Source organism: Lepus europaeus, chromosome 6, assembly GCF_033115175.1.
Source record: "Lepus europaeus isolate LE1 chromosome 6, mLepTim1.pri, whole genome shotgun sequence".
NCBI classification, from domain to species: Eukaryota; Metazoa; Chordata; class Mammalia; order Lagomorpha; family Leporidae; genus Lepus; species Lepus europaeus.
The window spans coordinates 101,920,932-101,944,527 of NC_084832.1; the positions used below are offsets into that span (position 1 = coordinate 101,920,932).

The following is a 23,596-nucleotide window of genomic DNA, read 5'->3' on the forward strand; positions in this document are numbered from 1 at the left end:
CACGCCTCCTCCCGCTCCTTCCGCCTTCTGCTCTCACGTAGCCATCACCTCCTCTGCAGAGCCTCACCTGCGTCTCCCACCCAGCTGCCCAGCCCTGCGACGATCACCATCCGCCCTGGGCTGCAGTCACCTGAACTTCTCTGCATCTCCACCAGGCTGCTGGCTCTGTGATCTGTCGTTGCCCATGGAACCCAGTGCCTGGCACAAAGGGACGTTCAGTGCCAGTGGGCAGGCTCCAGGCTTGGCCACACTGGCGGCTGGCAGTAGCCTTGGGCAGGCTGGGACCAAACCTCTTTTGAGGCTGCTCAGAGACCAGCCTTTCTCACTTGGTCCTTTGCTGAGCACAACAGGGAAGCAGTTTTCTGAGCACCTCACAAGGGAATGGGGGTGCAAAGCAGGGTCCCTGGAGTCATCATAGCCACCCTCCCTCTCATGGATGCAAGAGCTCAAGACCCGAAGAGAAACAAGCCCCACTGTGTCCAGCCAGGGCCACCTGCCACCCACGGCTCAGCTCACCTGACCAGAGCCTTGTGCTACAGAGCAGTCTGGGGGGTGGGAGGTGCAGGACACCCACGAGAGCAGCAGAGATGAAGTGGCCTCCACCCAAAAGCCTATGCCTCGGCTGGTTCTCAGCAGCCATTGGGATCACCTGCCCCTCGGTGGGGACCAACTCTTGACCCTGAAAGCCCCGGGGAAGCCCCTCAAGAACCCCATTCAGGTACCACTGTTGGACGTGGTATCCCGAGGGCTTGGTCCCCAGCGTGGTGACAAGAAGTGGTGGGGCCTTTAAGACGTGGGGCTTAGAGAGGTCACCGAGGGGTGCCACCCTGGAAGGGGTTAGTGCTGGTCCTGGAGTGGTTACGAGCAGTGAGGCTGGCCTGCCCCTCTGCCCTGGCTCCTGTCTCACCTGGTGTCACCCCTTTGGCATGCGCTCCCACCGTGGTGATGCCACCACTCAGGTCCTCACCAGGGCTGGGGCCATGGCCTTGAACCCTCAGGATGGTGAGCTCTTTTCTTCACAAGGGACCACACCTCAGGTATTTCATTATAGTAACAGTGAATAAGCTAACACAGGGCTGAGTCTCTGCAGGCTTGGCCATAACAGCTGCAGGGTGTGGCCCTAGAGGCTGATGCGTAAGGACCGTTCTGCCTGTGAGGGGGCTGGACCTCCACACATGGAGGGCTTCTGCCCGCAGGCCATGGTGCCCACACGTTCATTCTTGCCTCTGAGCCAGGCACATGTGGTGCAGCAGCGACCAGGCCAAGAACTGGGAGCCGCTGTCTGGAGCTGGTCATCCTGACAGCTGAAGGAACCCAGAAACCAGAACCCAATCATAGCCCAGAGACCTCCACCTGCCCCCTTCCCAGGGACCACCCTTGTACCGTGTTTCTATGCCTTCTCAGAGGCCGTCTCAGTGCCAGCCTGTGCCGAGTGACATCAGAGGGACCGGGAGAGCCTGCACCTGGCGCAGGAGGCCATGGTGACCTGGGCTTCACCTCCATGCCCAACACACTTGGAAGCCTGGCAGGCAGCCTGGCACCGTGACAGGCCAAGGGCACCAAGGTACAGCTGGCCTCTCCTGCCAGTGCACGGCCAGTGCACAGCCTCCTGGAGCAGGTCACCAGGGAAACAGGGGTGCTAACGGCAAAGACGCACCCGGCTCCAGTAGCTCTCCAACCTGAGCTCTGGAAGGCAGCTGCAGTCCCGGTTGGGGGCGTGTCTAGAGCAGGAGGACAAGTGTCTGGTCCCCTCCTGGGTCCCCACACCAATCACTCCATGAATCACGAAACACATGCCAAGGGACAGCCTGCCTGTGCTTTGACACGTTATCAGTTTTTATTTAAAAACATGCTAAAAACATGGTGTTCCATAAAGCCAGGGTCAGGATGAAGGAAACCCACAGATGCGGCATTGCAAGCAGAAAAGTGCATTGAAACCAACCAGCGTGCGTTCCCGGCTCTCCCGGGCTAGGTGGCAGCAGACCCCTGAGGCCTCACTGCCTCCAGGAGCCCATTGGGTGGAGAGGGGGAAAACGGGAGAAGGGGAGCCCAAGTGGGGCCGGCCAGACTGCAGGACAAGGGTGGGTCCCCAAGCACAGGCACCCAGCCCCTGGCCTGTGCATGTCCCTGCTGTTAGCACCTCCACCAGACGGTGGGCAGGGGGCAGGGAGGAGGGGACAGTCGCCTCCATCCACCTGGACGGCTCTTTGGCCACCAAAGCCCACAGCGGTGGCCACCTAGTTCCAAGCCAAACCAGAACATGTACAGGAGGGTCTGGCCGGAGGGAGGGGCGGGGGTCATGGGGGCTCCGACACCTGCTGCCAGCACATGAGGGCGCTCTCGGCCCCTGCCCACTCACCCCAGCCACGACCCAGCTGTAGGGAAGGGCCGAGTTCTGCAGACTTCCGGAGGCCTGGGGGCCTTCTCTGAGTCCGGTCTGCAAGGTGCCTGGGTCACTGCCGATTGAGCGCTCGCTCTGGCTTTGGCGAGGCGGTGCAGGTGATGGGATCCACTCTTCCGAACTCTGTCCCAGTGAGATCGCAACCGGGAGACACGGAGTCACAGGGCCACCCTCACTGGCAGCACCCGGTGTGGCCTTCCAGGAGATGTGGGGACCACTCTGCAGGACGAGCGAGGGGCTCAGACCACCCACCCCATGCACAGAGATGCTCCCACAGTAGACTGTGCATGAGATGAGGCCGGAAAGCAGTTTGGGGACCTGCAGATGAGGCTCTCCATCAGATGGGTGAGGTGGGGGCTGCCCTTGAAGCACTCGGGAAATGAAACAGTGCACTGGGCCTGCTGCTGATTGGAACAAAACCCAAACCTGTGCTGATGGCATCAACCACGCCCCTTCCCCCCAACGCTCGTCTCCAGCCAGCTCCCTCCATGACTGCACTGGGGGCTTCCTGGGGAGGCATAGGAGGGTGGAGGGGCCAGTTTACCCAAACACCTGCTTGTCCCCTCTTCCTGTCTCGGGGCAGTGGTCTGCACTCTGGCCCCCTGGCTGAACCACCCTCCCTCCTCTCCACTCCACTCCTCACCAGCTGGCATCTTGCGCACACCCCGAGTTCTGTACCCCTGGCCCCAACTGGCACGCTACTTGGGGTGAATGCAGGAGCTGCAGGTTGGCTGGGCAGCCCTGTCTCAGCTCTGGGAGCAGACAGGCACAGGGCAAGGGGTCAGGGAAGAGACCAGGCCCGGCTGGGGAGGCAAGGCGAGGAGCCACACAGTGGAAGGAAAAGGCAGCGACCCCCAGCAGGGCCCCCTCCAGGGCTGCGTGTGAGACCCCAGTGAGCCAGCGCATGGCCTTTCTGAGCTCAGGCCTATGGATTCTTGACTTCCAACTGTAAAATGTTAAAGGAGCTGACCCCACCGCACCTATGGCTCAAGCGCCCAGGGCTGTGTCCGTCAGGACCCGGGGGGCAAGATGCAGCTTGGGCTTTCTAGATTTCTTCTCTTTGGGATCACCACCCACCCAGGGATGCCCCTGCTGCTGGCAGTGATGCCCAAGAAAGGAGCTGGGACCGGCACGGCCATCGCTCCCTCTGTGCCAGCAGCACCATCAGGCAGCCGTAACCGGGGCGCCGCCTCCCCCTCCTGGTGGCCACGGGTCCTCTGCCGCCCTCTGAGCAGCCATGAAGCCGGGAGTGCCTCCCCTTCCAGAAGCAAGGAGACCCAGTGAGCAGCATGTGAACTAGAGAGGTATCTGTCCAAGAGTTTCTAGCAGGAATGTCTGTGAAAATACCGGGGTTTGCAGAACCTGTTGCGGGAAAGCCCGCGTGGGGTGGAAGAGGAGGCAAAAGGGAAAAGTCAAAAGCTGCTCATAGGGGAAAAGCAGGAGGACCCGGCCAGCTCCCGCTGCAGCCGCCAGCTGCCCTGGAGGGTGCCCTGCCAGCACCCCCACCCCCCGCCCCGGCCCCTCGGCCCTGCGGGATGCTCCACCTGGCCTGCTGCACCCCAGCCACTGCCTCGCCCCTTCCAGGCTCTGGGCTGCAGCCGCCAGCCCCTGCCCCCAGCACCCCGGGGGGTGCATCCTGAGGGCGGGCCTGGCCCAGCTCACGGGGAGCCTCCTGAGTCCTCTCTCCCTGACCCCCACCCTCTGCCAGAGAAAAACCAAACCATTCAAGAAATCAAACACAGTAAAAAGTTATAAATCAGAATCGCTAACCCTAAACTTATCTGAGATAATATTCCTGAATGACCGTAATCAGAGTAAAATAAAATTAAAAAAAGAAAAAGTTATACTATAAGGTATAAAAAGCCTGGGCAGGATGTTCCTGGCGCAGACAGAACCCCGCCCCTGCTGGCTCTCCCACGGGTGGCCACGGGCAGGCTTGGTGGCCTCCGCCGGGGGCCATCACCCCGGCTGAAGCGGGGACCAAGTGTCAGTGTGAGGAGGGGCAGGGGGCTTCCTCCTCGAGCCCAGCCCCAGCCCACCCTGTCTTTGGCAAATACACAGGGGCAGCAGGTGCGGGAATCCAGGGCCTGGGGTCAAGGTCTCTATGCAGCCCGCTTCCTGGACCTTCGCCCCGCCCCACACAGTCTGAGGCCTGGACGGGGGTGGGGGCAGGGCGGGCTGGGGCTGGGGGCAGGGGTCTCGGTCTGGAGAGTATGGGCTGGCCACACGAGGCACAGCTCCTCTTCCCTGGCGGTGCCCAGGCGGGGGCCGGGGGCCCGGCGAGCCGGCTCACGCGTCATACTTCTTCCCCGTCCGGTGGATGTGCTGGAAGAGGGTCATGGAGAAGGCCATGCCCAGGATCTGAAAGACAGCAGGGAGGGCTTCACAGGGGGGCCCGGCAGCCTGCGATGAGTGAGGCCTGGGCCTCGCAGGCCGCAGCCCCGAGTGCGGTGCACACAGGCCCCTGGGGGGAGCTGGGGTTCAGCCCCACAGAGCTGTTTGTACAGAAAGCCACGGAGCCTGGGTGGGGCCTCCAATAGGCCGACTTCAGAGGCCGCTGTGAGGACTGGACGCCGGAAGGACCATCCCTAAACCTTGGGTGGGAAGGAGGGAGGTGGCCGAGACCACCAAAACCTCCCGAGTCACTTCTGTTTGCTCTGGGAATGTACGAGGGAGGGGTCTCACCCATGAGGCTGTGCTTATGCCCGTGGGACTACGGAACAGTAACTTAGAAGTGGAATGAAACCATGGGCTGGGGCCGGCGTGTGGCACAGCAGGTGAAGCCACTGCTTGCGATGCCAGAGTCCCTATCAGGGTGTGGGTGGGAGTCCCAGCTGCTCCGCTTCTGATCCAGCTCCCTGCTAATGCTCCCGGGAAGGCAGCAGAGGATGGCTCAAGTGTTTGGGTCCCTGCCACCCATGTGCGAGAACTGGATGGAGCTGCAGGCTCCTGGTTTCAGTCTGGCCCAGCCCTGGCTGTTGTGGGCATTTGGGGAATGAACCAGCAGGTGGAAGTTATCTTTCTCTCTCTCTCTCTCTCTCTGTTGCTCTGCCTTTCAAATAAATGAGTAAACAAGTCTTCTGTAAGACTTATTTTGGTGAAAAATGTTTGAATACCATGCATACAAGAGATCTTCACAAAATTCATGAAAATGCATATAATGAAGAAAATCATATATAGATTCAAACATTTTTAGCACCAAAATAAACTTACTTTTAATACCATTTCCCCCCAAACTCTCTACAGTGCCCTCGTGCTTGTCTGTGTCCCTAGAAGGAAGGGGGCGGTGGCCCGGAGAGGAGGAGGCAGAAGGAAGCAGGTGGCCCTGGGTCACTGCAGATGGTGCCAGGGCACAAGTGGTGAACGCAGCGACCAGGCCGCAGTCATGCACCTCCCACAGCTCCCACCGGTCAGCGCCGGGGCACAGATGGCCTGCAGAGCTGGGTGACTCCAGCTCCAGCCTCCTGGTTAGGCCCGGTCACCCTGCGATGAGCCCCATGGCTGCCAGAACCCTGCCTAGGTCAGGCTCTGCAAACCAGCACCGCTGGGCTGGGAGGCGCCTAGGGACATCCCAGACACGGCACGCAGGGGGCATCTGGGCTCCCCCCACCCCAAGGTCAGGTGCAGCCGGACACGCCCCTTACCTGCATGATGAGCACGCACATGCCCACAGTGCCCAGCACGTGCTTGTTGTCATCAAACCACATCTTCACCTTCTCGTAGCAGCCCTGGGGAGCGAGGGCCACGGGTGACAGTCCTGCCAGGACAGCGCGCACCCTGCGGCCCAGCCCCTGCCCTCCCTGCTCCTCCTCCCCCCCTCCCCAGCCCACCCAAGGTTCCACCTGCAAGACCCGGCCACACAGCCTCACCCCCATCCCCTCCCTGCCCCACCCGGCCTCACCGTCTTCCACAAGGCGGTGGTGGTGGCATTGCGCCCGCAGCCCTGGGAGTTCTCCATGCAGCAGCGGTCGGGCACTGTGTTCTCCCCCAGCACTGGGTACCAGTCTGTGTAGTCGGTGACGCCACAGCACCGCATCTGCCAGGTGGGGACGTAGAGGGCCATGGGTCACACCTGCCCCGCCCTCTCCACGGCCGTCTTCTGTGCCTGCCTGGGCTTCAACTGGACTGCAGGGGAAGGCAGCGACCGGGAGAGGACCAAATGCTGCCCCCATACCAGGCAGGAGAACCCAAACCCTCCACCTGCTGGCCTGCCCCTCCCGCTCATGCACCACTGGCTGCCGGCCCCCCTGTTGCCCTGCCCCGGGGCTTCACACGGGGCATCAGGAACACCAGCTCGTTTCCCCCTTGGAACCGGATCCCCTCACCCAAGCCAAGCACCACAGGGCAAGCCTGGTGCTAACATGAATGCTGGGGGCGGGCATCTGGCCTAGCGGCCAAGATGCCCGCATCACACCTCCAAGTGCCAGGGGTTTGAGTCCCAGCCGCAGCTCCTAACTCCAGCTTCCTGCTAATGGGACCCTGGCCTGGGCTGCAGGATCTGGCCTGGCCCTGGCCACTGCGGGCATCTGGAGAGTGAGCCAGAGTGGGCAGGAGTCTGCCCCGCAGCCCAGCTCGCTCGGGCTACCTGCTCCATGCCCAGGTCCTGCTCCCTTCCTGCACTCTCTCCCCCACCCCTCCCCGGCTGGGTCCTGCTCAGGCAGTGGCAGTGGGGCGGCTCCCACTGCTCCCCACCCCACCCTCGGCTAAGCTCCGGAAAGGCCAGGTGGCCGGCGGGCCCGGCCCTCACCTCGGCCTGAATGATGTTCCAGGCGTTCTTGAGCCCCACGTTGTTCTCGGTGTTGTACAGCAGCAAGCCCTCCTTCAGGTCCTTCTTGGCATTCTCATTCACCTACCGGGGAGGGGCAGGGCTACAGGTTGCCAGGAAGTACCTCTTGTCCACCCCTTCCCCCAGGACCACCAGGACAGCTGGCACCCAGGAGCGGAGAGGCAGGTGGTCTGGGGGTGGGGGCAGGCTGGAACACTACAGGTGAAAAGGCCGTAGCTGTTCCAGGTGTCCTGGTCCCAGGCCAGCTGCGCACACAGCCACCACCACCCCAACACCTCCCCAGAGGGCCCCTCTCGATGCATGCTGGTCACACAGCTGTGCTCAGTGACACCCACACAGTCCACTGCCCGCCCTGGGTAACTGGGTAACGAACTCCCCCAGGCCCGTGTTCCCCTCGCTGCCCCACCACAGCCTTCCACCTGCGTCTCTCCACCTGCCTCTCTCGCAACTCTCTGGGCTCCCATCTCCTTTCCTCACACAAGGAAAGGATGCTGGCTCGCCCTGGCCCAAGCCCAAGGGCACCTGGCTGCAGGGTTACCTTGTCCATGTAGACGAAGAAGAGGATGAGGAGGATCAGTTCTGCCAGGAGGATGGCCAGCAGGACGATGAAGAACTGGAAAGCAAAGGTCAGGGCTTGGGCACCTGGTGGTGCTGGTGGCCGGGCACGAGCGCAGAGGAGCAGGGTGGGAGGCAGGGAGCATGTGGCCCCAAGCAGGGCTTCCAAGGAAACCCACACACCTTACCAAGGGGTGGGAGGGACCGCCAGGGGCAGGACTGACCAATCACGAGGAAGAGGGGCGTGGTCAGACAGGAAACAATCCAGGAGCACCTCCCCTGGGGTCAGGCTGGGCACCCAGTCAGTTGAGGGCGGGGAGAGGCAGGGTCAGGGGGTTTGGGGCCCAACTTACACTGAGGAGGAGGCACTTGTTTTCCTTGATGGCCCCCAGGCAGCCCAGGAAGCCCGTCACCATGACAATGGTGCCCATGGCGATGACCAGGTTGGCTGCAGACAGCGAGGGGAAGCTGGGGGAGAAGGTGGCGAAGTTGCCCTGGGACACGGACAGCCAGATGCCCACTCCAAGCAGCCCGCAGCCACAGAGCTGGAGAGAGAGGAACGCCCATCAGCCCAGCACAGCCCTGGCTCCACCTCCTGGGAGAGACCACGCGCCCGGCAGGACTCCAAGATGCAGACCAGGGGAGAACCGGGCTGCGGCCAGGTAAGGTCCCACACCACAGCGTACCAGCTCAGCATCCAGGCCCAGTACCTCTGTCTCTGCACATGGCACTTGACCCAGCCTGGAGAGGACGGAACTGGTGCCCACAGGTGGGGCAGATGGGATTCCAGGGGCTTCACCCCAAGGGTCAAATTCAGTGAGACACAGGCAATGAGGCCAGCGCTGTGGAGTAGCAGGTAAAGCCAACCGCTACCCATATGGATGCCAGTTCAAGTCCTAGCTGCTCCACTTCTGATCCAGCTCTCTGCCTATGGCCTGGGAAAGCAGTGGAAGATGGCCCAAGTGCTTGGGCCCCTGCACCCACGTGGGAGACCCAGAGGGAGCTCCTGGCTCCTGGCTCTGGATGGGCCCAGCACTGGCTATTGCGGCCATTTGGGGAGTGAACCAGCACAGCAGATGGACAATCTCTCTGTCTCTCCCTCTCTGTAATTCTGCCTTTCAAATAAATAAATAAAATAATTAACAATAAAAAAGGCAAAAGCCCGTGACAAACACCCGAGGGACCGAGGGGCAGCGGTTCCTCTGGGGAAAGGTCTCTGGGGTGGGAAGGGACTCTCAGGGTCCGATTTCTCCGGAGGCTGAAGGGTGAACTTCCCACAGGTAGAGAAGCACTCATCAGGCAGGTCTACAGCTGCCTCGGCCATCGATCCAAGAACGGCAGCCATGGACATGACTGGCTGGAACTCAGCTCTCCCAACAGCACCCCTGGAGCTGCCAACCCCGCCAACCTCACACGGGAGAGCTTCCGTTTCACCGGCTGCCGATGTCCACGTCGGAACCGTTTCATGCTCCGTGCAGCTGATGCTTGCCTGCCCCGTCTGCCAGCCCCGGGGCCACATGTGCTCTTAGGAGCCCACCAGCCAGTCACACACCTACATCATACAGCAGCTTGAACCACCAAAGACCACCACCACTCCGAGGCCGGCTTCCAGGCCATCTGCTCTGGCTGCATCCAGTCAGCATCTACCACAGTATACCCTGGTGCCAAATAAGTGCTACAGGGGTTCTGGGCAGAGATGCTGGCTGGAGGAAGCAGTCCCAGAAAGATGGGGGCATTCATGAGCAGCTGAGGGCCAGCTACTGAGCTCCACGAAGGGTGGAAGTGAGTGGCACCATGGGAGCCACGGGAGCAGGTTCCCCACGCGGTCCTGCCCGGCGACATGATCTGCTCTGGCTGCTGCTCATCAAGGAGACCAGTGGAGGGCGATGGGGGAGCCTGGAGAGCAATTAGCAAATGTTGCAGGCAGCGCGGAGGGGCGCGGGGGTGCCCACCCCGTACCGGTGGTTATCAAGGGCAGCAAGAAAACCATGCAATCGGAGATACACCTTGCAGGTGTTATTGACAGGGCTTGCTGAGTTCTGAAGAACAGGTGAGATTTTGATAAACGGGAGAACTGAGGGCTGGCCCAGGCTGTGCCTGGAATAAACTGAGCTGACTTCCCTATATTTCTGAGCCAGAGATGACAAGGAGCTGCAGGGGACTGGTTAGGTAAGAGGAGCGGCTACCTGGGTCCCCCACACTGTTGAGTGGTCCTAGTCCCCCTGACCCTGGGGCAGCCCCAGGTAGGATCGGGTCAAGGCTTCCAGGAGACGGGTGCCCTCAGTCCAGAGCAACACCCAAGTGGGGCATCAGCAAGCTCTGTAGGGGGAACAGGGGCCACCAGCTCTGGCAACCACAAGGTGGCGCTCCAGGCCGGCTCAGAGCCCTGTGGCTTGCAGGGGACACGTGGAGCCTTGTGTGCAACTTGTCCCTCTGACTTCCCTCACTCTGCTCAGTTTCTAGGCTGCCCGTCTCAATTTTTCTCTCATTAATCACACCCTGGGAAATTCATGATCTCCATGCTGAAGACGTTGGCTGTGGAAGCCAGGCCCTGGAGTGAGTAAGCGGGCAACCCGCTGCTGCAGACGCTCGCGACAGGTGGAGAAGCAGCCCACAGAAGAGGCTGGCTCTGGGACCCCTGGGGCTGCAGGATGGAGCCAGTCTCGGGGAGGACGTCCAGGGCACCCCAGACTTCAGACCTGGGCCCTCTCAGGATCTGGAGAAGTTCTCACAGGAGCAGGGGCCTGGTGGAGACACACTTCCGGACCTCACTCTCCGCTTCCCTGTCCCAGGGGAGATACTGCCGGCACCAGAGTGGTCAGATCCAAGGGCCAGCCACCTCCCTCCCAGCCAGTGCTCGGGGCTCACCCTGCTGTCCTGCAGATTGGTCCTCGAGCTTCCCAAAGACCCAGCCCCGGGAGGACGGAACTGGTGCCCTGTGCTGCATCCCCTCTCACTGCCTGTCCAAGGTCCCAGGTAAGATCTGCTGTCCACAGGTAGGACAGCCCCATCAGCAGCCTGTCTCAGAGCCCCCAGACTCGCTGCTTGCCCCAACCCAAGGATGGCTGCTGAGCCATGAGGCCCAGCTAGGTGCCCCGTACGCCCGACTGCCTTGCCTGTCTTCAGACGACCCAGCACCTGCGCAGCCTCCAGGCAAGAGGGAAACCTCAGCCAAAACCACAACTGGACCTTTATTTTATGGACAAGGGGACTGAGCAGGGGTGTGGCGTCCCAGCCATCCTGTGGGATGGTGCAAGATCCTGGCTTCTGGCCACAGGTGCAGACTCCCAGCCACGTTCCCCAAGAGGCCCATGAGCGCTCACGGAGCCCTTGTCCTCCTGGTGCACACCCAGCATGAAGGGACTGAGTGCACCAACCCGCCCGGCCCCGAGCCGGCACCCAGCTCCCGGCTCCCACTGCCCTCCCTGCCTCCGGCTTCCGTTTCCAGGGCAGAGTTTGGTTGTCACCATTGAGGGGAGGGGGACACGCGTTACTGGCATTAGGCAGGCGGAGACCAGAGATGCTTCATGCACAAAGGACTCCCCAGCCCCAAACGTCACTGGGAGTTGAGAGACACTGCCCTGGACTCCCTCCCTGGGCCAGGCACCCGCCCTCTGGCTGTCAACTCTGGAGATCACAGCTCCTGGAGAAGAGCCTGTGTGTCCCATGCAGGTCTGAGCAGGACAGAAGCAGTTAGGGGCTGGGGAAGCAGCCAGAGGAAGGGGGAGACAGCAGACATGGAGCTGCGGCAGAGTCCTGGGGAGCAAGGCCTGCCCTGGACAGGCAGGTGGGCGAGGCAGGAGGCTGACCTCCGAGGGCTGAGCAGACACAGGGGGAGGAAGGAGCAGGGCAGGGGAGCAGCCCTCAGGTGGCCAGCGCCGAGCAGAAGAGGGAAGCAAGGCCAGGGGTGGCACAGCCGAAGCTCGGTGCCGGCGACCTCGGCTGGTGGCCTCTGGGAAAAATTCCCTTCCAAAACCAGAGGGCTGTCTCAGCTGAGATGACCAAGCTGTAACCGAGTCCAGGGCAGGAGCGCGTGGGGCGAGGCTGGGTGACTCAGGCGACTGGGACCCAGCCAAGGTTCGCACTGCTTGGCCCGAGGTCATGAGCCACCCAGGCCTGGGGGGTGGCCCTCGCCTGAGCGAGCCTCTCCCTCCCCACTGCTCCAGTAGAGGGGGACCCCGAGCACATTTCAAAGTGGCTTTCATTCAGGGCTCTCGATGAGCCCAGGTCCAAATTTGGAAGATGAACCCTGATCCCTTTCGCATGGCCTGCGGCCTCCCCTAAGAGCTGGGACTTGGGTCTGTTTTGTTCCGGGTTGAATTCCCAGAGCTCAAGGAAGTGCCTTGGCCCTGGCCATGTCTCTGGGTTCCCCTTCTCCAGGGCTACCTCGTCTGGGCCCAGCACTGACCCTGCAGAAGGAAGAAGGGAGCACGCAGGCACAGCAGGTAAACCGAGGCAAAGCCGGGCTGTGGACATGCAGCGAGCCGGTGTTCCGGACTCGTCTTGTATATGAAGCCTGTTGTGGTGACCCTAACACCCCCATGGCACTTCCCCGTCTCTGGTTATTTTGTCACTTTATGCCTGTCCTGGGTGTGAAACACGATGAGGACCCCTGGTGGGTCAATCACACGGTGAGTATCAGACAGGGATCCTCACAGTTCCCCCTCAAGCCGCCCTCCCTCCTGAGCTTCTGGGCCCACGGACACCCTGCTTAGAGGGTGGGACAGCTGCCACCCACACCACACCCACATTCTCTCCCTGCTGCGGATCAGGCCCCTCCCAGGGCCTGCCCCTGAGCCAGGGCTGCACCCAGAGAAGCACATCAGGGGTCCTCCCCACCCTGCCCCAAACACCAGCACCACCAGGACCCAGGACCCTTTCTCTTCCTCCGAGGGGCCCAGAACGCGCCTGGAATACTACTAGCCAAGTATGTGTTCAATGCGTGAATGAACAAATGAATGAGAGGACAGGTGCGGAGGTGGGGAGCCAAGGAATAGGACCAGATGCAGGAATGCAAATACATCTTAAAAAAAAGAAGCCCCCTGTGCACCTTCCTCCCCACCCCCGGACCCCCGTACACCCCATCCGAGTCACTCACCTAAGCTGCCCTGAGCTCCACACTGACCTGGGAGAAGCCGCCTGCTCCCCCTGTCCCAGGCCCCGCCCTGGGAACCCATCACAGCCCCTGGTGTCCCTGAAGACCCCAGCGGGACACCCAGTCTCCTGGGCCAGATGCCACTGGCGGCCCCCAACCAGGTCCCTTTCCCCGCCCCCCACATCCCTTCTTTGCTCGCAGCTTTTCAAGGGCCCGGTCTCAGCAATCCCTGGTGCTTTCGGTAAGCCAGGGCCAAGCCCAACATTTCATGGCATTTAATAAATTAGTGGATGCGGAGAAAATAAGAGAAAACCAAAAGGGCTTTAGTTGCGCAGCCTGACATGCTGGCCGGTAATGAACTGGCACAGCTCTGGCCTGCCGGGACCCTCGTTGGGGGAGTGCAGACCATCAGTCAGTGTCAGCAGTGGGGCGACTGCTCTGCATTTCAGAGCCCTTTGCCTCCAGGGGCCCTCGCAGCGCCCGAGAGCACTTCCGATTCTGCACGGAAGGAGGTGAAGGGACAACATGACAAAGTCACACGCAGCAGGCAGGGGGATGGCAGCCCGGTGAGCCACTGGGGGAGGCAGCCGGGCGGGCCCCTGCGGCTAGAGGGTTCACTGTCCAACACTGCACCCCGCTCACTCTTTTGTGCAACCCTCATTAGTCAAGAACCCACATCCCGTGGCCAAGACCCGCACCAAGAACCAGCGTGATGCGTGGGGCTGTGAAGATCTGAGGCGTGGAGCTTACATCTCTCTTCCCAAGTCTCCTCGGGGCTGCATGAAGGGCCCTGAGCTGTGGCACCACTGAGCCCCCCTTCACTGCTCACCTGTGCCTCCAACTCAGAGCCAGACCCCGGCTGCAGGAGGGGCAGCCCCAAGAGCAGAGGCACCGCTGGCCCTCCCTGCTCTCGATGACCACCCTGAGCCCGTCGGCTGGGCCTTGCTGACCCACGCACACTGGGAAGCCGAGCAGCCCCACGGCCTGACTGCTCTCTCCTTGACCTCCAAGCTCTCTCCCGAAGCCTCCGGCATCTTTGCAGCTTCACAGTCCCCGACACTTGCCAGCTCACATAGGTGAGGATCACATCCATGTGTCTGGGCCTAATTTTCCTCCCAATAAACACTAGGTAAGGCATTTGCATAACGACAACCCAGTTACATCTTGATGGTTCCAGAATGGGGTAGGTTTACCCCAGGGGATGTCCACACACGGCCAAGCTCATGGGCTATCATATTTGGTTTTTTGTTTGTTTTTGACAGGCAGAGTTAGACAGTGAGAGAGATAGAAAGGTCTTCCCTCCATTGGTTCACCCCCAAAATGGCCACTACGGCCAGTGCGCTGCGCCAATCCGAAGCCAGGAGCCAGGTGCTTCCCCCTGGTCTTCCATGCGGGTGCAGGGCCCAAGGACCTGGGCCATCCTCCACTGCACTCCAGGGCCACAGCAGAGAGCTGGACTGGAAGAGGAGCAACCTGGACAGAACCAGCGCCCCAACTGGGACTAGAACCCGGGGTGCCAGCGCCGCAGGCGGAGGATTAGCCTAGTGAGCCACGGCGCCAGCCAAGCTATCATATTTGTGAGTCGCAGTCTCTGGGGCCAAGAAAGGACCCACAAGTGCCAGTTGTCTCCAGCGAGTTCTGCGATCCACTCCCCCACCCACCATGGAGAGTGGTCCCGTTACAATGCCTGTGCCTCTCACACTCCAAAATCCTGCCGAGTAGTGGGGAGACCCCATCTGAGACTCAGAACCACCCTCCAGTAAACAGGGAGGGGTGAAGTCCAGTCAGCAGCAGCCCAGGCCCTCTGTGGGCTACACAGGGGGCTTGGTGGCCTTGATCTGTTTGGGCTTCCTGGGGGACACAGGCCCTGCCCTGGGCACTTCCTTCCAGCAAGGCGTTGCTGGGTCTCTAGGGTGGCTCAGCCCCAGGGGCAAAGAGAAGCTATGTCAGTCCCTGGGTGTCAAAAACTAAAGGGCTTGGCCGGCGCCATGGCTCAACAGGCTAATCCTCCACCTTGCGGCGCCGACACACCGGGTTCTAATCCCGGTCAGGGTGCCAGATTCTGTCCTGGTTGCCCCTCTTCCAGGCCAGCTCTCTGCCATGGCCCGGGAGTGCAGTGGAGGATGGCCCAGGTGCTTGGGCCCTGTACTCCATGGGAGACCAGGAGAAGCACCTGGCTCCTGCCTTCGGATCAGCGCGGTGCGCTGGCCGCGGCGGCCATTGGAGGGTGAACCAACGGCAAAAGGAAGACCTTTCTCTCTGTCTCTCTCTCACTGTCCACTCTGCCTGTCCAAAAAAAAAAAAAAAAAAAAAAAAAAAAAAAAAACAAACTAAAGGGCCTGGGTACCAAGAGACGGCAACTGATGCCTTGGGAGCAAAGAGTGAGGTGAGCAATCGGGAAGGGTGGGCCTACCTGCTCTGTCCCGAATGCACCCCTGCATGGCTCAGGCCTCCGCTGGGAGAAACGGCTGCAGAGCAACGCAGCGCCCTCCCGACTCGCACCTGCACGCTCATCCCCTAGGCCAGGCAGCCTGCTCACACCTGACAGAGGCCCGGTCAGACTTCTCCCACTCAGGGGGACCGGACGGGTGGTGTGGCCAAGCTCAGAACCCCTAAAGGCGCCTGATGGATGGAGGGCTGAGGCCAGCAGAGGGGCACCCCACCACAGCCCACCAGAAGGACCACAAAATGACATGTGGCTGGAAAGCTAGAGCAGTGGACAATGCAGAGCACCTGTCAGCCTTGCAAAGCAGGAGGCATGCTTCCCCAGTCGGTGCCTCCCAGGGCAGGGCAGGGCAGGGCAGGCCATGCGTGCCTGGGCAGCATGGCATGCTCTTCCCAGCAGGCCATGTCATGGGCCAGTCACACACAGGATGCAAATGAAATGGGGTGTGGATAGGTGATGGAAAGAATACACACACAGGGCACGCTTGTGTCTTGGGGTCCCCAGGTGCCCACCAGCCTGTCCAGCTCCAGGACACAGCCACAAGACCACGAGATTCTGCTCTGCACCCTGGATCAGTCACAGAAGGAGAGGACACAGCTGTTTCCCACCAGACTGGGGCAAGGTCACAGGCAGGCAGGGGGAAGACCTCCTAAGAGGGAGACTCACGATCCATGGAGAGTCTGTCCTCTGTGCTGGCCAGACACGGGCCCTTGGCTGGGGGCGCGGGGTGAGGGTGTGCACACACTCACAGAAGGCAGTGTGGAGTTTCAGCCACCCATGCCCAGCGACACTTGTAGCCCGGTGCTAGTGTGGGAAGGGGCTCTGTGCTGGGGCATGGGGCAGGGGACACAGCTCCCATCATCTGTACCCCAGGGCCCAGGGAGGAGGCTGAGGGGACAGCCTGGGGCCATGTGTAAGGTTTGGTCTGTGCCCTTGGGCCCCTGCACATAGGGAGAGAAGTGCCAAGTACATCCAGGAGTTTGGCTGGGACGCCTGGAGAAAGAACTTCCCCACCACTAGCCTTGTCTCTGCCCTCCTGTGTTTGTTTTCGCATGTCCACCTGACAGCATCAAAGCTCAGGGCAGCCGAGGGAGGCAGCGTGGGCAGCCACTGGGCTCCCGAGAAGGGCCAGGGAGGGCGAGGCCATGGCACCACTCAGAGACGTGCGCTGCCCAAGGACTGTGGGAGGGAAGGCGCCTCCTCAGCGCCAGTGAGGGTACAGACGAGCAGGGCTGGGCCAGCCCCGTGCTCTGCGCTCCCCAGGGTGTGAAGATTGCACCAGGGGTCGCCCTGTCACTCCAAGCCCTGGGAGAACGCAAGGGGAGGCACGACAGATGAGGAGCACGTGCAGTTATGGGACATCACCTGGCAAAGAGGGTAACTCATCCGTGGGGACCGCGCTGCTTTAGAAATGAAGGCTTCCCTAGCGGCGCAGAGAGGTGAGCCCCTTCCTGGAAGCACCTCCTTCCTGGAAGCCTTTTGGCTTGGCCACGTGGCCAGCACTTGCCTGTCATGGAGCTCTTCGTGGTGTCCAGGGGATGAGCATCTACAGCTCGGGTTCAGTGAGTGACACCCTATAATCACACCTATAGAGCTGGGACTAAGCATGGCTGACAACCAGGGCCATCGCTGACCCCAGGACAACCGCCCACGCCTGCTTGTGCTGTAACCCTTTCACATGCTGACCCATGGTCTCCTTTCTCTCTAGGAATACAATGCCCTCTGCCTGTGTGCGCCGCCAGCCGGGAGCACTGTCCACCCACGCCAGGACAGTGGCATTTCTAGCACGCTCTGTGGAAGACACAGGGTGCTCAAGCCCAGGTCTCTCTGTCAGACATGGTCTTAGCACCAGCGTGAGTTGCAGCCTGAGAGCCCTCCCTGCCCTGTGCCAAGCTCTGCCCACCTCCTGGGTCTCCTAGAATGGGAGGTGAGTGCCCACTCTCTGCTTCTCAACGCAGTGCTACAAATGAAGGGGTTCTGCCTAAAGCCACCTGGCCACAGCGTCACCAGACAAACCTGTCCGAGGTCACAGAGCTCTTCCTGGAGGTGCTGGCTGTGCTCACAGCACCCACGCCCAGGGCCTGGCATCCCCTCCACCCTGCTCAGCTGCAGGGGTGGGAATGCACCAGCGATGGACCATGGGCCCAAGCTGCTCTGATGTATGCCCAGCCCCCACTGCCCACTTAGTCCAGTGGACACAGGAGCTATTTTTATCCTCCCCATTTTACAGGTGAGAGGACAGAAGCTTAAGAGGTTAAGTGGTGAAGGAGCCTCGGAAACCTGACTCCAAAACCACCCGTTGACCCACTGCACCTGAGACATCCCCCGGAGGCCAGGACAGCAGCAGCACTCAGACACAGCCCCACCGTGGCAGAGGCATCTGGTGTGGCCGGCAAGCCCTTGGCCTGGAAGTACAGAGCAGGGCAGGACGGGATGCAGGAGCTGCACTGGTGACAGCAGCGATGGTGATGAGGGTGGTGACGCTGACGACGCAGCTCGCACTTAGCTCGCCTGCTTCACAGGCCAGGAGCTGGTGCGAGCCCTTCCCGTGAGAGCTGGACGAGGTCATGCCTATGGTTCCCCCGACGTTACAAATGGGAAAAAGTAAGACTCAGAGGGTCAGAGAATCTGGGCAGAGCTCTGTGGCTGGCAGAGCTGGGCTTTGAATCCAATGTGTTGTGACCTCCATGCACCTCCTATAGACCTAAGGAAAAGCATCTAGGCCGGTCTGCGTTTGGGATGGTGGGACGGCCCGTCAAAACGTGGAGGGGGCAGGGGCCACCACCCCAGGGGAAGGGAGGGAAGGAGACAGCGAGCGGAGGAGATGGCCCCAGGGTCTGGTCTGTGGAGAGAATGGACGGGGTGCACACATGTGCTGGGTGCAGGTGGTACAGGCCCAGCTGAGGTCTACCTACTCGGCAGATCTGGAGCTGTGAAGATTGCTGACTGCATCTCTGCCAAAGGAACAAAGTGAACGAACAAGAGCTCCACAGGGCGCTCTGCTCCTGCATCTCCATCACAACGGGGAGTCTGGGGAGGTGAGGACAAGCCTGACAAGCCTTTGTCCTTCGTCACCCACTCGCTACTGTAAACCTGCACCTCCTCGGCCGGCCGGTCGCAGCCAACGTGGGGACATTTTATCGATGATGAGGTCATTGGAGCTCTCCGGAGTCCAGCCTTTATCTGTATGGTGCCTGCAGCCAACCGATAGGGAAAGCAGGGACATTAAAGAACATCCGCGACTCAACTACAAGGACACAAGGCCTCACAGCAGCAGCCCTGCGGCTTTTCCTGTTCTGCAGAGAAGGTCTCAGTGGAAGCCTGACTGGGAACGCGCTCGTTGGACCGCTGGCCAGTTACGTTCTCCGGGTGCATCACATACGGCCTGCTCTGAGCTCATCGTGTGCCATCTTGTGTAACACACATGTCCGGGACAGGGTCCCGCCCCCAGAGGCCCAGACAATGAGGCTACTGCAGCAGCCACGACGGCACTGGATGCCGTGCATGGGTAAGGGAAGACATGGAGAGCTCTGGCCTTGGAAGCAGTAGACCAGGTTCACGTTCCCTCACTTACCAGCTGGGAGGACCTCCAAAGACCACTGCTGGGGTGGGCGCTGGGGTGCAGTGGGTTAAGCCACCACGTGCAACACCTGCATCCCAGCGTGGGTCCCGGCTCCTCTGCTTCTGATCCAGCTCCCTGCTAACGTGCCTGGGAGGCAGCAGGCGATGTCCCCCAATTACTTGGGTCCTTGTACCCACGTGGCAGTCACAGATGGAGTTCTGGGTGCCTGGCTTCCACTTGACCCAGCCCTGGCTGTTGCAGTTATTTGGGGAGTGAACCAGTGGATGGAAGACGTTCTCCCCTGCCCACCTCGTCACTCTGCCTTTCAAATAAATAAAATCTTGTATGTCAAAAAAATTTATTTTAAAAAAAGGCATCTTCTCTAGTGCTTGTTTTTTAAGAGGGAGATTCAGAGGACCTACCACAGTTATGGCCAGGGCTCGGGGCCATTCATGAAAACAAACTCCAGAGCACAGTGCTCTACACACAGCTAGAAATGGGAGCCATCACTCACCCAGCTCAGGGACAGCCCCAAGCCTGCAGCCAGCAGTGGAGGGAGACCAAGAGGTCCCGCGGGCTGCCCCCATGCCAGGTGGCGGCTGCGTTGGCCTCATTGAGCCCTAATCCACCCAGATGAGCCTTGCTCGCTGCTGCCCCCCTGCCCCAGCTCTGGTCCCCAGCCACTCATCTCCGGGAGGCGTCTCGCTTTCCAGATTGGAGAGCATGCTTTCTCTTGGCAGGGAGCTGCTGCTGTCTGTGCACTGGACCGTAAAACAAGTTTTCATCAATAAATTAAGATAAGCGGAAAGCCGGCTCACGAGGAGGCGGGCTGAGGCGGGCAGCGGGTGGGCAGAGGTTGCCCTGAGACCCGGAAGCAGCCAGATCGAATGCATGGCATGACTGGGGTTCCGTGTCCCTCTCCTTTGGTCCCCGGTGCCTCTATTTGCCCGGGATTCTCAGGAAGGCATTGCACCTCCCTCTGGCCCTATTACACCCCGGGGCTGAGTCAGCCACAGGTCAAGGTAGGGGCTTTGCCAGGCACTGTACTGTGGGAGCTCACTCACTCAGACACCTGCTCACCCGATTACTGACACCAGAAAACCTCCTGGAGCAAACAAGGAAGCCTCCCCAGCTCCAGTGTGAGCCAGTTCCCCTGGGGTACCTTCCACCTTTGGCCTGGGACCTGGCTCACAGCACTTCCCCTACTCCACACACTTTCTCAGCCCATTCCAGGCCTCAGGGCCCAGCCGCTCCTCCAGGCACCCCCCTCCTGCTGGGCAGTGAACCTATCTGCAGCGCTGGGCAGTGCGTATTCCCCCACTGTGAGTGCTGGCCTTGGCCAGGGGCGCACTCTGCCTGCAAACAGCCGCACCAGGGTGGCGGTCTACCTGGGGAGCTCTCCGTGCCCATCCCCAGCATGCGGCAGCACACGGCCCAGAGGGGCCCTCGCTCGGCAGCCGTCGAATGTGGGCCATCTGGGCCCCAGCGGAGGAGGGACGCAGGGACACTGAGGCAGGCCAGAGTATATGGCAGGAGAAAGGCCATCTGTCTGTCCGCCAGCATCCACCAGAGGCGTGTGCCTCTGCACATGCCACCTAATGGTGAGCCCTTAGATAAAGCAGCAGGTACGGTTGCCAGGCGCTGCTCACCAGCCAGCTCCCTCCTCCAAGTCGTCCCATCTATCAAACAAAAGACGGACACCCTCCTCATCCTCCCCTGCTATGCTGTGTACACTGGCTTGGATGTCCAATGTCCCCAAAAGGCCTGTGTATTAAAGGCTTGGTCCCCAGAGTGGTACTTGGGGTGGGGAGGAGCCTTTAGGAGGTAAGCTAGCGGAAGGCCCGTGGGTCATTGGCAGGGGGAGGGGAGTGTGATCTCAGAAGGCGGTTCTTACAGGAGGCTGGTCATAAAAGCCAGTGTGGGGCCCAGCCTCTCTCTGCTTCCTGGCTTGCCAGGCCACCCTTCCCTTTCTTTCTTTTTTTTAAGATTTATTTATTTATTTGAAAGTAAGAGTTACAAAGGCAGAGAGAGAGAGAGAGAGAGTGAGAGAGAGGGAGAGAGAGAGTTCTTCCACCTACTGGTTTACTTCCTAAATGGCTGCAATGGCCAGAGCTGGGTTGATCTGAAGCCAGGAGCCTGGAGCTTCTTCCAGGTCTACCATGCAGTGGCAGGGGCCCGAGGACTTAGGCCATCTTCAACTGCTCTTTCCCAGGCCACAGCAGAGAGCTGGATCAGAAGTGGAGTAAGTGGGACTCGAACCAGCGCCAATATGGGATGCCGGCACTGCAGATGGCGGCTTTACCCACTACGCCACAGCCCTGGCCCTGGGGACCCTTCCCTTCTATGCGCTCCCCCATCCACATGAGTCTGAGCCTCTCAAACTGTGAGCTAAACAAGCCCTTCTTCACTTCTAAGTAGGTTGTCTCAGGGGGTTTGTTATGGTGGCCACATCTGACTAACCCATCTCTCCTGCTTCTGAGATGGGCAAGGTAGCTGCTATGAGGCCATTTCACAGGCAGGCATGCAGAGCCCCCGCTCCCCCCAGGGTAAGTAACTTGCCCACAGATCTGGGGGGCTGGAGCCAGCCAACCCCTCACCACCTGCTGAGGATCAACCGCACAGTTCTCAGGGAAGGAAGGAGCAGAGAGGAACCAGCATCCCCTAGGTGCCAGGTAAGCTGGGCCCAGGAGTGCTGTGCCATGTACCCTTCACTCCCCTGTGTGGTGACATCACCACCCAAATCCCCAGGTAAAAGGAAATGAGGCTCAGAGCAGCCACCAGCCTGGAGTCCGATGGTCACGGTCTCGGGCCACCTCACGCTCTGCTCGGCAACTCAGAGAGAGACGATGGCAACGATTCAGGCCACGATGACATGAAATCGAGCTGCTAATTATACCCCAACCTGGACAGCCAGCAGAATCGATCACGTCTGCGTTCGGCACTTCCCATATCTGGAAAGAGTGAAGTCACGTGAGGCCTTTGATCCAGCACAGGCTGGAGACAGAGGCTCGGGGCTCGGGGCCCTCAAGCAGACCCCTCCTTCCACCTCTCTCATCTCCCACTCCTTCCACCGGTGCCTGGAGGGGGAAACCATGCCAATTTATAGCCGGCAAATGGTAGGGTGGGGGCAGGGATCTGCCACTATGTGCAAATGTGAGCTGGGGTGGGGGGAGCCGAGAACAAAGCTCAATGAACAAAACCGAAACATATTGACAAGACCAAAAAGAAACAATTACTACGCATTTTCATAGGAGATCTAAGGAATAAATTTGCTCTTGCTTTTGCTTATTCAACAGAAACGAAAAAAAAAAAAAAAAGCAAGTGAGAGAGAGAGCAGGCAGTAGCCAGAGAGATGAGGACAACGGCGGAATGCAGACGTCTGCACTTTGTGGTCCAACATTTCCCTTAAGCTCTCAAAAGAATGTTTTTAGAGATACAGGCTGGCATTGCAGTCAGAAGAAATCACATTGTAAGCAGAGGGCTTTAGGGTCCTGCCCCCAGGGCACCCACAAAATAGACACTCCCGGGCTAGGAGGGACGGTGCCATTCCCAGCCGGTGGGCAGCCTTGCATCTCTAAAGGTAGAAATTATTAAAGGGGAAAAAGATAACTGATTTTACTTGTCACTGGCTGCTCAGGGGAGCTGGAGTCTGGCCTTCTTTCAGGGAAAGTCGGACCTCTTTTGCAAAAGCATACCTGTGAGGCAAAGCTCCGGATCCCGCCCTTCCTGCCCACGGCGAGTCACCAAGGTCCACAGGGGAATGTCCAGCCAGAGCCACGTCAGGGGTCCCTACCATCACACAAAGCATTGTGTGAGCAAGACATCGTGGGAGGGACCGGCGCCATGGCGTAGTAGGCTAAGCCTCCGCCTACGGCACCGGCATCCCATAGGGACACCAGTTCATGTCCTGTCTGCTCCTCTTCTGATCCAGCTCTCTGCTGATGGCCCTGGAAAGCAGTAGAAGATGGGCCCCTGCACCTACTTGGGAGACCCAAAAGAAGTCCCTGGCTCCTGACTTCAGAGTGGCCCAGTTCCAGCCGTTGCAACCATTTGAGGAACCAGTGGATGGAAGACTTCTCCCTCTCTCTCTCTCTGCCTGTAACTCTGCCTCTCAAATAAATAAAATCTTTAAATAAAAAATCAATTTTAAGACACCGTGGAAGCCAGAAACACAGGCTATGGTCAGGACCTCACCAGCTGCACCAGGGCCATGTACCCGAGGACACTTCAGATCTTCCTCCCGTGCTCCTTGGGGCGGGGATGGTAACCACGGTTTCCTGAACAGGATGCCTGCTGCTTCTCGAGCCCAAATGCCCCCTACCCCTCACTTGTGCTGATGTCAGTATTTCCTCCCCAGGTGTCACACACACCTGGGACAACATCTGTGGACTCGGGGTGCCACGCATGCATGTGTTTCTCCACCTAGTCTTCCAGCCAGGTCAGGACCCCAGAGGGCTCCTGCAACCCACAGACCACGGCTTGAGCTCCTCAGGACGGTCATTGAGAGCTCCCCCAGGCTCCTCCTTTTCCGTGTAGTAGCCTGCCACCCAGAGCACTCGCCCCTCTGGTCGCTTCTAGCCCTGCACCAGCAGCACGTGCTACCCTCCAGCCTGCACCCCTCTGCGGTGCCCACCACCAGCCCTGCCCCCACCCCTCCACGCCCTGGAAGCACCTGACACACTTTGCCCAACAGACACCCACTCCTGATCGGACTTGTCTGTGCCAACTCGGAAGGCAGGCCTGTGGCTCAC

At 60.2% G+C, this 23,596-nt stretch overlaps 1 protein-coding gene across 3 annotated transcripts in view; it reads right to left on the reverse strand.

Moving 5' to 3' along the window:
• Positions 1-3,947: 3,947 nt before the first annotated feature.
• Positions 3,948-23,596, reverse strand: part of TSPAN9 (tetraspanin 9) — a 193,414-nt gene continuing 173,765 nt past the window's right edge. For 2 of the 3 annotated variants that reach the window (XM_062194801.1, XM_062194802.1), the window contains 6 exons: positions 8,096-8,287; positions 7,726-7,800; positions 7,149-7,250; positions 6,303-6,437; positions 6,046-6,129; positions 4,586-4,762 (listed from right to left, as the gene is read on the reverse strand). In XM_062194801.1, coding sequence (XP_062050785.1) covers positions 4,691-4,762; positions 6,046-6,129; positions 6,303-6,437; positions 7,149-7,250; positions 7,726-7,800; positions 8,096-8,287 — 660 coding nt within the window. In that variant the 3' untranslated portion in view covers positions 4,586-4,690. Of the gene's footprint in view, positions 4,763-6,045; positions 6,130-6,302; positions 6,438-7,148; positions 7,251-7,725; positions 7,801-8,095; positions 8,288-23,596 lie in introns of all 3 variants that reach the window. The other variant, XM_062194800.1, reaches the window with a different exon arrangement.